The sequence below is a fragment of the Mobula hypostoma genome, chromosome 29 (assembly GCF_963921235.1).
Source record: "Mobula hypostoma chromosome 29, sMobHyp1.1, whole genome shotgun sequence".
NCBI lineage: Eukaryota > Metazoa > Chordata > Chondrichthyes > Myliobatiformes > Myliobatidae > Mobula > Mobula hypostoma.
The window spans coordinates 25,349,864-25,362,441 of NC_086125.1; the positions used below are offsets into that span (position 1 = coordinate 25,349,864).

The 12,578-nt window shown below is 42.4% G+C and overlaps 1 protein-coding gene across 6 annotated transcripts in view; it reads right to left on the minus strand.

The window, feature by feature from the left end:
- The window catches only part of LOC134339362 (dedicator of cytokinesis protein 7-like), a 223,323-nt gene that overhangs the window by 45,964 nt on the left and 164,781 nt on the right, over window positions 1-12,578 (minus strand). For all 6 annotated transcript variants that reach the window (XM_063035799.1, XM_063035798.1, XM_063035797.1 and 3 more), the window contains 5 exons: window positions 11,454-11,612; window positions 9,451-9,551; window positions 9,161-9,353; window positions 1,571-1,714; window positions 243-374 (listed from right to left, as the gene is read on the minus strand). In XM_063035799.1, the coding sequence (XP_062891869.1) occupies window positions 243-374; window positions 1,571-1,714; window positions 9,161-9,353; window positions 9,451-9,551; window positions 11,454-11,612 (729 nt within the window). The remainder of the gene's footprint in view (window positions 1-242; window positions 375-1,570; window positions 1,715-9,160; window positions 9,354-9,450; window positions 9,552-11,453; window positions 11,613-12,578) is intronic.

The following is a 12,578-nucleotide window of genomic DNA, read 5'->3' on the forward strand; positions in this document are numbered from 1 at the left end:
TGTGTGTGTGTGTGGATAAAGAGGGAAGTTTCACATACAAAACACTGCAGTCAACTCAATAGCATTACAGACCAATCCTGTCTTATTTTACAGTGTGAGGGGCAAATGGAAGTGGAAGAAAATGGTTAGGAAGAGTATCTTAACTTCCCACCACAACCCCTAACTCTAAAAATTTCAGCGAATTTGAATTTCATGCATACTCCAATTACTAAAATGTCAGTTACTAAGTTGAAGTTCAATACCTGATTAGAGATTTTATTGAAGGCATCTTGTAGTTTTCCGTGGATTGTTGCCAGTTTCTTATTGTCCCGGTTGGCTTCATGAATTGGGATCAGTATTTTGTAGACTTCATTCACAGCTTCATACATCCCAGCCTGCCGAGGTCAGAAAGAAAATCAGGTACTCGACATTGGGACTGAGCAGCAGGACAAAGATTCTTTATCACCTGTGAACTCATTATGAGTATTATAAAGGCCAATCTTATCTCATTCTTAAAATCCCCAAATCCCTAGCCGGGGTCTAAATGAAGAAAAAGTCTGTGTTGGAAACAGTCCATCAAGTTACATTAGCTCTACATTTCTACACCGTAGTCCTATGGAGTGGTACTCCATGTTAAGAAAGTAATAGTTCTGCAAGGAGACTTCCCTTCATAACTGATCTTTTTAATCTCAGAACATTACAGCACATTACAGGCATTTCAGCTCAAAATAGTGTGCTGACCCTTTAACCTACTGTATGATCAATTTAACCCTTCCCACCCATATATTCTTGCATTTTTCTAATATCCATGTGCCTATCAAAGTTTTTTTTAAAGGTTCTGAATATATCTGCCTCATACATTGCCCCTGACAATGTGCTCCATGCACCCACCCCTCTCTGTGCAAAAAACTTACCTCTAACATCCCCCCCACATATTTTCCTCCAATCACCTTAAAATTATGCCCCCTGGTGTTAGCCATTTCCATCTTGGGAAAGTCTCAGGCTGTCCGTTCAATCTATGCCTCTTATCATCTTGTACACCTCTATCAAGTCACTTCACATCCACATTTGCTCCAGATAGTTAAGTCTTACCTCACGCATTCTACCCTCATAAGACATGCTCTCTAATTCAGACAGCATCCTGGTAAATCTCTAAAGCTGCCACATCCTTCCTATAACAAGACAATCAGAATTGAACACAATATTCCAAGTGTAGTCTAACCAGGGTTTTATAGAGCTGCAACATTACCTCACGGCTCTTGAACTCAATCCTCCAAGTAATCAAACTTGAAATCTAGGCTGGGAGCTCAGATAAGGTGACTCTGTGGGTTTGGTAGAGGCTTGAAAGGTTCAGAAAGAACAATAAATAGTTGCACCCAAGAAAAAGTACTCCCTTCATTTCTAAGGTATAATCAGATTAGGTGGGAGAATAGGAGGTAGTGAGGGAGAGGGGATCAACAGCAGATCGGGAAAGGAAGAGAAAAAGAGAGCATGCAACAGAAAAAAATAAAGAGGCACATTCACAAAATGAACAGGATGGGGTTAGTTTAGAGTCACAAGTCAAGGGAGAAAATGGGCCATACTAACGTACCATTGTAAAAGATGCTGCTGCCTGCTCCAGCAATCCCACCAGGCCAGCTTCCGTGAAGTATTTCCCAGCACAAATTCCTTCTTCATCCGGAGAAAGAACATCATCTGATACAGCCGATTCCTCAAGAACATTTGACGATATATTCTTTATGGAGAAAAGTGCACAGAATTAAAAACACAGATTCCTGTCTTGGCTAAATCTATCGGCTAAGCATGAAGTAAATGGAGACACAAGCCTGCAGATGCTGGAACCTTAAGCAACAAACAAACGGTGGGGGAACTCAGCAGGTCAGGCAGTATGTTAAGACATCCAGCATAGGAACAGGCCCTTCTGGCCCATGAGCCCGTGCCATCCAATTACATCCATGTAACCAATTCATCTCCTAACCAATACATCTTTGTAACGTGGGAGGAAACTGGCAATTGGAGGAAACCCATGTAGTCACGGGGAGAATGTACTGTACAAACTCCTTACAGACAGCGGCAGTACTTGAACCTGGATTGCTGGTGCCGTAAAGCATTACACAAACCAGCATGCGATCGTGCTGCCCCTGTGGAGGAAAATGAACAGATTATGTTTTGTCAATGCAGATGAAGGGTCTTTACCAGTTCTTAATGAAGAGTCTCAGCCTGAAATGCTGACTGCACATTTCCATCCTCATATGCTGCCTGACCTGCTAATTCCCTTCAGCAGCTTGTTTTTTTAGGGTAACAGATTTTCTAATTCGGCTATAGTTCCTCTGTTTTCTTTCTTCACAAATTACTTCAGCCCTAGAATCCTGAGCATTGTCAAATTCAATTCTTGCACTGCCAACAATAGTGTTGTCCATAAGACACAGGAGCAGAATTATGCCATTCGGCCCATCGAGTCAACTCTGCCATTCTGTCACAGCTGATCTATTAACCCTCTCTACCCCATTCTCCTGCCTTCTCCCTATCAACTTTGAAGCTCTTCCTATTCAAGAACCTATCAACCACTGCTTTAAATATACTCAAATCACTTGGCCTCCACAGTTGTCTGTGGCAATGGCTTCCACAGATTCATTCCCCTTATCTCTGTTTTAAATGGACACCCTAATCTGAAGAAGTGCCCTCGGGTCCCAGACTTATCCACTATAGGAAACATCCTTTCCACATTCCTAATCTGTACAATTCCTTCTGCAGACTCTCTGATTCCTCAACGCTACCTGTCCCTCACCTATCTTTGTATTGTCCGCAAACTTGATTACAAAGCCATCAATTCCAACATCCAAATCATTGACTTATATCATGAAAAGAAGTGGCCCCAACACAAAGCCCAGTGGAATACCACTAGCCACCAGCTGCCAAACAGAAAAAGCTCCCTGCATTACCATTCTCTGCCTCCTGCCAATTAGCCTTGCTTTATCCACGCTAGTATCTTTCCTCTAGTACCATGGGCTTTTAACTTGTGAAGCAACCTCATGTGTGGCATCTTGACAAAGTCTTTCTGAAAATCCAAGTACACAACGTCAACCAATTCTCCTTTGTCTATCCTGCTTGTTACTTCAAAGAATTACAACAGATTTTTTTGGCAAGATTTTCTCCTGAGAAAACCATGCTGACTACAGTATATTTTATCATGTGCCTCCAAGTACCCTGAAATTACATCCTTAACAATCGACTCCAACTTCTTCCCAACCACTGAAGTCAGGCTAACTGAACTATAATTTCCTTTCTTTTGCGTCTCTCTCTTTTTGAAGAGTGGAGTGACATTTTCAATTTTCCAGTCTTCTGGAACCATTCCAGAATCTAGTGATCCTTGAAAGATCATTACTAATGCCTTCACAATCTCTTTAACCACCTCTTTCAGAACCCTGGGATGGATGCCATCTGGTCCAGACGATTTATCTGCCTTCAGACCTTTTGCTTCTCAAGAATTTTTCCTTAGTAATGTTAACATCACACACTGACACCTGAAACTTTCACCATTCTGCTACTGTCTCCCACAGTGAAGACTGATGCAAAATACTAACTCAGTTTGTCCGCCATTTCCTTGTCTTCTATTGTTACGTCTCCAGCATAGTTTTCTAGTGACCTGATATCCACTCTTGCCTCTCTTTTACACTTTTATGCATCTGCAGAACTTTTGGTATCTTCTTTAATATTAATTGGCTAGCTTCCTTTTGTCTTTACCTTCTTAATGACTTTTTAGTTAACTTCTGTTGGCATTTAAAAGCTTCCCAATCCTCTAACTTTCCACTAATTTTTGCTCTATAATATACCCTCTCTTTGGTTTTTACCTGTCCTGACCAAGGGACGAAGGGTCTCGGCCTGAAATGTCGACTGTACCTCTTCCTAGAGATGCTGCCTGGCCTGCTGCATTCACCTGCAACTTTGATGTGTGTTGCTTGAACTTCCAGCATCTGCAGAATTCCTGTTGTTTGGTTTTTATGTTGGCTTTGACTTCTCTTGTTAGCCATGGTTGTATCATCTTGCCTTTAGAATAGTTAAGACAATAAGACACAGAAGCAAAATTAGGCCATTCAGCCCATTGAGTCTGCACTGTTATTTTATCATGGTTGATCCCAGATACCACTCAACCCCACACACCTGCCTTCTCACCATATCCTTTGATGCCCTGACCAATCAGGAAAATATCAACTTTCACTCTAAATATACCTATGGACTTGTCCTCCACTGCAGCCTGTAGCAGAGCATTCCAAAGAGTCACTACTCTCTGGCTAAAAAAATTCCTCCGTACCTCTGTTCTAAAAGGTTGCCCCTCAGTTTTGAGACTGAGTCTTCTAATTCTGGATAACCCCACCATTGGAAACATCCCCTCCACATCCACCTTATCTAGTCCTTTCAATTTATGGTCAGTTTCAATGAGATGCCTCCGCATACTTCTTCCTCTTAGGGATGTATATACTGTATCCTATGTCTTCCGAATTGCTTTCAGAAATTCCTGCCATTGCTGCTCTGCCATCATCCCTTCCAGTGTTCTATTTCAATCAATTCTGGCCCACTCCTCTCCCATGCCTCTGTAATTCCCTTTAAACCACTGTAATACTGATACATCTGATTTTAGCTTCTTCTTCTCCAGTCTCAAGGTGAATTCTATCATACTATGATCAATTTCCCCTAAGGGTTCTTTTACCTTAAGCTCGCTAAGGTACGTGTTGGGCATGTGGCCAAGTGGTTAAGGCGTTCGTCTAGTTATCTCAAGGTTGCTAGTTCGAGCCTCAGCTGTGGCAGTGTGTTTGTGCCCTTGAGCAAGGCACTTAAATCACACACTGCTCTGGTCTGTGCGAGGAGTGGCGCCCCACACAGACTTCCAGTCTGCACCTTGTAAGGCATGAAAATGCCCGACGCAGACCTCTCATGGTCTGAGTCGACATTCCCCCACCTCTCTAATCAATTCTGGTTCATTGCACAACACCCAATCCAGAATAGCTGATCCCCTAGTGGCATCAACCCCAAGCTGCTCTAAAAAGCCAATTCGTAGACATTCTAGAAAATCCCCCCCTTGGAATCCAGCACCAATCTGGATTTTTACCTTTGCAGTTCCTTAGCTCTATCCACAACGATACAATACCTTCTGACCCTATGTCACCTCTTTCTAATCATTTGACTTCACTTTTTACCAACAGAGCAATGCCACCCCCCTCTGCCTTCTTGCCTATCCTTTCAATACAATGTGTATCCTTGGACATTAGCTTCCAGCTATAATCTTCTTTCAGCCATGATTCAGTGATGCCTACATCATACATGCCAATCTGTGACTGTGCTGCAAGTTCATCTACCTTAGTCTGCATATTCTGTATATACTGCACACATTCACTCTTTTCAATTTTGTCCATTTTTTTTTGTTCCAACTCATCCTGTTGACAGCAATTTTACCCAACTGTCAACCTCCCTTTGCTAGGAAGTCTCACTTCTCAATGCCACTGTTTGTAAACCAACTGCCTCATCTTCAGCACTACCACTCTAGTTCCCGTCCCCCTGCCAAATTAGATTAAACCCACCTGAACAACTCTAGCCAACCTGCCTGCAAGGATATTGAACCCCCTCGGGTTCAGGTGTAACCAGTCCCTTTTATAGAGGTCACATCTTTCCCAGAAGAGATTCCAATGATCCATAAATCTGAACTCCTGCTCCCTGCACCAGTTCCTCAGCCACACATTCACCTGCAAAATCAGCCTATTCTTAGCCTCACTGGCATGTGGCACAGGCAGCAATCCAGAGATTACTGTCATGGAGGTCCTGCTTCTCAGCTTTCTACCTAACTCCCTAAAATCTCTCTTCAGGACCTCCTCACTTTGTCTACCTATGTCATTGGCATTGGGACTGATTCTTTTTGCATTGTATGTCAATGAATTGGATGATGGAATTGATGGCTTTGTTGCAAAGTTTGCAGATGATATGAAGATACGTGGAGGGGCAGGTAGTTTTGAGGAAGTAGAGTGGCTACAGAAGGACTTGATAGATTAGGAGAATGGACAAAGAAGTGGCAGATGGAATACAGCGTCTGGAAGTGTATGGTCATACACTGTGGTAGAAGAAATGAAAGGCTTGAATATTTTCTAAGCAGAGAGAAAATACAAAAATCTGTGTTGCAAAGGGACTTGGGAGTTCCTGTGCACAACTCCCTGAAGGTTAACTTGCAGGTAGTCAGTGGTGAGGAAGGCAAATTTGATGTTAGAATTCATTTCCAGCAGACTAGAATATAAAAGCAAGGATATAATGTTGAGGCTTTATAAAGCACTGGTGAAGCCTCACTTTGGAGTATTTTGAGCAGTTTTGGACCCCTTATCTTAAAAAGGATGTGCTGACACAGGAAAGGGTTCAAAGGAGGTTCACAAAAATAATTACAGGATTGAACAGCTTGTCTCATGAAGAGGAGATTTTAGAACAGAGATGAGGAGGAATTTCTTTAGCCAGTGTGGTGAACCTCTGGAATTCATTGCCACAGGCAGATGTCAAGGCCACGTCTGTATGTATATTTAAGGCAGGGAGTGATAGATTTTTGATTGGTCAGGGCATGAAGGGATACGGGGAGGGAAGCAGGATATTGGGGCTGAGAGGAAAATTGAATCAGCCATGATGAAATGGTGGAGCAGACTTGATGGGCCAAATAGTCTAATCCTTCTCCTATATCTTATGCTCTTATTGCGGGATGAAAGGCCTGCTCCTGGTATGTACTGTTCTATGTCAAAATGGGAATGGAAAGTCTAATTGAAATAGATGCCACTGGGAAATCATGCCTTTTTGCGCAGAACTTCCACTGTTTATTCGCCTCCATTGATGCTGCCTGACTTGATGAGTACCTTCAGCATTTCAGGTGTGTTGCTCAAGTTTTCCAGCATCTGCAGAATCTCTTGTGTTTATATAATTGGAAGTGATTCATGCTGGTGGTTTATTCATGACTCTTTCACAAATGTTCACAGTTGCACCAAATTTTCAACAGCTGAGTGGGCAGATCAGACTCTTTTATCAAAAAGTATACATAACTTTTCTCAGTGATGACTAAAGCACTCTACTGTCAATATCACAGTCAGTTCCTCTTTTGATCAAAGATTTTCAGCAGACAGGATAAAGCTTCAAGTGGGCATATTAACTGAAATTCAGGTCAACCGCATTTTGTCAGACCATGCAGTTCTGTTGAATAATAATCGTTCTAACACACTGTCCTCCCCATCAGATGTAACCTGACCAAAAGTGTTTCCCAGCATCTTCGATCTTCTTACGTGGTTTGCTCATCGCTGTACAGCATCAGCGGTCACTAATCTGGGTTCAATTCCCACTGTTGTCTGCAAGGCGTTTGTACTTTCTCCTTGTGACCTTGTGAGTTTCCTCCAGGTGCTCCAAATTCCTCCCACATTCCAAAGACATACAGTACAATTAATGCTAGTAAGTTGTGGGCATACTATGTTGGCACCAGAAGCGTGGCAACATGTATGGGCTGCTCCCAGCACAACCTTGTTGGTCTGTGTTGGTCATAGACTCAAAATGATGTTTTTCACTGTACATTTTGATGTACTGTACCAAGAAAAAAATATTCCCCCCCAGAAGCTTTCATGCTTTATTGCTTTACAACATTGAATCACAGTGGATTTAATTTGCCTTTTTTATTGACACTGATCAATAGAAAAAGACTCTTTTATGTCAAAGTGAAAACAGATCTCTACAAAGTGATCTAAATTAACTACAAATATAAATCACAAAACAATTAATGGTATAGTTACTCACCCCTTCAAGTCAGTATTTAGTCTGTGTGGCTAGGTCTCTATCAGCTTTGCATATCTGAACACTGCAACTTTTCCCGATTCTTCTTTACAAAACTGCTCAAGCTCTGTCAGATTGCATGGGATCATGAGTGAACAGCCCTTTCCAAGTCCAACCACAAATTCTCAATTGGATTGAGGTCTGGACTCTGACTTGGCCATTCCAAGACATTAACTTTGTTGGTTTTAAGCCATTCTGCTGTAGCTTTGGCTTTATATTTGGGGTCATTGTCTTGCTGGAAAACAAATCTTCTCCCAAGTTGCAGTTCTCTTGCAGACTGTATCAGGCTCTCCTCCAGGATTTCCTCCTACTTTGCTGCATTCATTTTAGTCTCTACCTTCACAATCCTTCCAGGGCCTGCTGCAGTGAATCATCTCCACTGCATCATGCAGCCACCAATATGCTTCACGGTAGGGATGGTGCATTTTTGATTATGTGCAGTGTTTGGCCAAAAAGCTCATCAGACCATGGAACCTTCTTCCAGTTGACTTCATAGTCACCCACATGTCTTCTGGCAAACTCTAGCTGAGATTTTATGTGAGTTTATTTTCAACAGCAGCTTTCTCTTTGCCACTCTCCCATAAAGCTGTGACTAGTGAAGCACCTGGGCAACAGTTGTATGTGAAGTCTCTCCCATCTCAGCCACTGAAGCTTGTAACTCCTCCAGAGTTGTCACAGGTCTCTTGGTGGCCTCCCTCACTAGTCTCCTTGTACAGTCACTCAGTTTTTGAGGATGCCCTGCTCTAGGCAGATTCATAGCTGTGGCATATTCTTTCCATTTCTTAATGATTGACTTAACTGTACTCCAAGGGAGATTCAGTGACTTGGAAATATTCTTGTATCCATCTCCTGACCTGTGCTTTTCAATACCAGAGTTGCTTGAAGTGTTCTTTTGCCTTCATGGTGTAGATTTTGCCAGGATACTGACTCACCAGCTTTTGGACCTTCCAGATACAGATGTATTTTTACTACAGTCAATTGAAACACCTTGACTGCATTGAGGTCTCCAAAAACAGATGCCCATTTAACTAATTACATGACTTTTAAAACCAATTGGCTGCACCAGTGATGATTCGGTGTGTCATATTAAAGAGGGGGGGTGAAAACTTATGCAATCAATTATTTTGTGTTTTATATTTGTAATTAATTTCGATCATTCTGGTTTCACTTTGATGTGAAAGAGCCTTTTACTGTTGATCAGAGTCAAAAAGCCAAATTAATTCCAGTGTGATTCAATGTTGTACAACAATGAAGCATGCAAACTTCCAAGGGGGTGAATACTTTTTATAGGCACTGTACATGTTACAAATAAAGCTAATGTTTATCTGAAACTTTGCCCACTTACCTGAAAGGTGACGCAACCCACTGGCAAGTAGCGGCAATCTTCCAGCATGTTGAGGTATTCAGCCACCAATGCTGCAGAGTGTACCAGGCACTGAGCTGCCTCGGCATGGTTGGCCCGTTCTGAGTGCTTCCCTGCCATGTTCTGCAACCAGGTCAAGCGCAAATCTGGTGATGTCTGGTAACCTTTGGCAATTCTGTTAGATTAAGGCATGGTGTTAGCATAACCAGATATGTTTGGGCTTAGATAACACAGGACACAGGGTGTGAAAAGGGATATAAAAGTGCCCTGACCTGTACATTAGATCCATCAACATTTCGGGATCCTCCTGGTGCTCCTTCATTTTCACGGTGTCCGTGAGGATCATGTGCAGATTGAACACCAGGTCTTGGACCTGGACAGGAAAAGAACAGTACGTCAAAGCACACCCACACTTGTTCAAATAATCCCCCACACAAAAAAAAACAAATGCAAAGGTGATTTTGGACCACCTTCCATTAAAAAAAAATGCATGTCTTAAATCTGCAGTCAAGAGACTCATTTGGCTGTGAATTAGTACTCTGTCATCACCTCAAATTAGCTTTCAGTGCTGAGTTCCAGAACGTTAAATACATATTCTGCTCACTCCATTTAAGGGACACACAAGAATTACCTGAATCAGTGAAATCTCAACATAGCAAATCACTCAACACACATCAAAGTTGCTGGTGAACGCAGCAGGCCAGGCAGCATCTCTAGGAAGAGGTACAGTCGACGTTTTGGGCCGAGACCCTTCGTCAGGACTCTTTGACCCTTTGAGTCCTGACGAAGGATCTCGGCCCGAAACGTCGACTGTACCTCTTCCTAGAGATGCTGCCTGGCCTGCTGTGTTCACCAGCAACTTTGATGTGTGTTGCTTGAATTTCCAGCATCTGCAGAATTCCTTGTGTTTGCATAGCAAATCACTATTCAAATAAGAAAAATAATGGATTTTTAAAAATATTATCTACCAGAACCAGACTTGGGTTTCTTATCACTGATATATGTCATGGATTTTGTTGTTCTTTGGCAGTAGTAGTGCAATACGCAAAATAGGCTATAAAATAATGTTAAGAAATAAGTGTAAAAAATAAATAGTGAGGTCCATGTGTCTGTGGGTCTCTGGTCTGTTCAGAAATATGATGGCGGGGGGGAGGGGGGTGGTGGTGGGGAGAGGAGGGGGATACATTTTCTCTTCTCTCTCCCTTTGGGCAGAAGATACAAAAGCCTGAAAGCACATACTGCCATGTTCAGGACAGCTTCAATCCCACTGTTATCAGATTCTTAAACTGACCTCACGCTCCACCGCATTATGACCTTGCACTTCATGGTTTACTTGCACAGCATGTTTTCAGCAGCATTTACACTTTATTCTGGATTGTTATTGTTTCACCTTATTCTGGCTCAATGCTCTATGCAATGATTTGATCTGTTAAACAGCAGGACAAGCTTTTCTCTGTATCTGAGTACATGTGACAATAATAAACCATTTCCAAAACCAGAAACTAATGGAAAAGCATATTCATAAGTTCTTAATGAACATTTCGGAGGAGAATACAGAGCACTAATAAAAGGTAGGCTCAGAGAAGAAATACAAGATATGAATTCAAGCAAGGCGATCACAAACTAAAAACTAGGGTCAAAAGAGTGATTAATATTTGGGATAAAAATAAATGGTTCATATCAGCAGAAAGGGCATTAGAGCACTGTCTCTCTGTGTGTGCTGACTCTGCCTCCCCCCCTCTGCTTCTTCCTCTGTCTGACTCCCCACCACTCTCTCTCTCTCTCTCTCTCCATTTGTCCATCTCTGCCTCCCTGTCTCTGCTTCTTCCTCTGTCTGACTCCCCACCACTCTCTCTCTCTCCATTTGTCCATCTCTGCCTCCCTGTCTCTGCTTCTTCCTCTGACTCCCCACCACTCTCTCTCTCTCTCTCTGTCTCCATTTGTCCATCTCTGCCTTCCTGTTTCTGTCTCTTCCTCTACCCAGCTCTCTCTCCGTTTCTCCCTCCTTATGACTCCCTCCATCACCCTTTCTCCCTCCCTCCCTGTTCCGTACCTTCAATGGAAGTGCCAAGAACAGGTTAAAGTGCTCTCTTAACCAAATTTGCTTTCTTTTTAATTTTGGAAGTGTCAAAATCAGCATTGTGTACTGGTGTACTGGTCCTCAGACATTTGGCAAGGGAGGTGCTCAACATTGTTTGTTGATGCTCAGGCATTAATGACAACTTCTGCCATGTTTCATTACAGAGCTGGCGCAGAGCAGGTAAAAATGTTTTACCTGTTCAGGAAAGGTGGTTTCTCGTAGTTCCAGGTCTTCCTCGGCATATGTCAGGATTGTTTTCAGTGAGCGCCGGAGGTATTCTTCATTGAAGTTTTGGGAAGTCCCCACCAGTGAGGACAGTGACATGGTGACTTGCATTTTCACTCGGGCAAAATTCTTAAAGAAAACAAAATGCTTGGTTCAGTTTCTCTAATATCTAGATAAATATTCAGTTTGTAAGACAAACTCCCAGTAAGTATTAAGCTACAGTGGGTACACATACCGTACAATCACTAGGAGCGGATATCAGGTTAGTTTTTTCTGTTAGCTCGACAGTTTTGGGGATATTTTTCTGTTCTTACCAGAACAATGGTCTCTGCTGTAGATTAAGCACTGCATAAGAGCTCATCACAGCCTCTGCATGATAAACAGTGTGATAATGTGCCATCAGTGGAGACAGTGAGGTTACCAGTGAACTAACTGCAAGAGGTGAGCTTATTCTAGGATATCACCGATTTTTCTATAGACCAACAGGATTCCAAGGTTCAAATCAAAATTCTCTCTTGACCCAAAGTGACGAATTATTTTGTTTAATGATTCTAGCTTCACCAGGAATCAGAGAAATTCTCTTTAAACGCATTGCATTATCACATCACCCACTCACTTTTGGCTCATCATTGCAAAGGGGAGATGAGGTTGGATAAAAGGCAGTGAAGGTCTTGCTGCCTCCTCAGTAATAATTAAAATATATAATTTGTATGGAAAAGCAAAAAAAAAGACATATGACAGAATCTGATACAAACACAGGAAATATTGGAAATAGTTTGCAGATCAGGCAGCATATGCAGTGAGAAAAACAGAGCTAATGTTTCAGATTAACACGCACACGCGCACACACACACACACACACACAAAATGCTGGGGGAGCTCAGTAGGTCAGGCAGCTTCACGGAGAGGAATAAACAGTCGACTTTTCGATTCAACAGCCTTCATCAGCCTCGGTCCAAAACATCGATTATTTATTCCCAGGACAGGACTTCTGAAATGATAACTCTGAGGAATCTCAAACTGCTGATCCTCTCCACCTCTGATCCCCCGATGAAGACAGGCTCATGAACCTCTGGCTTCCTCCTCTTTGCTGAG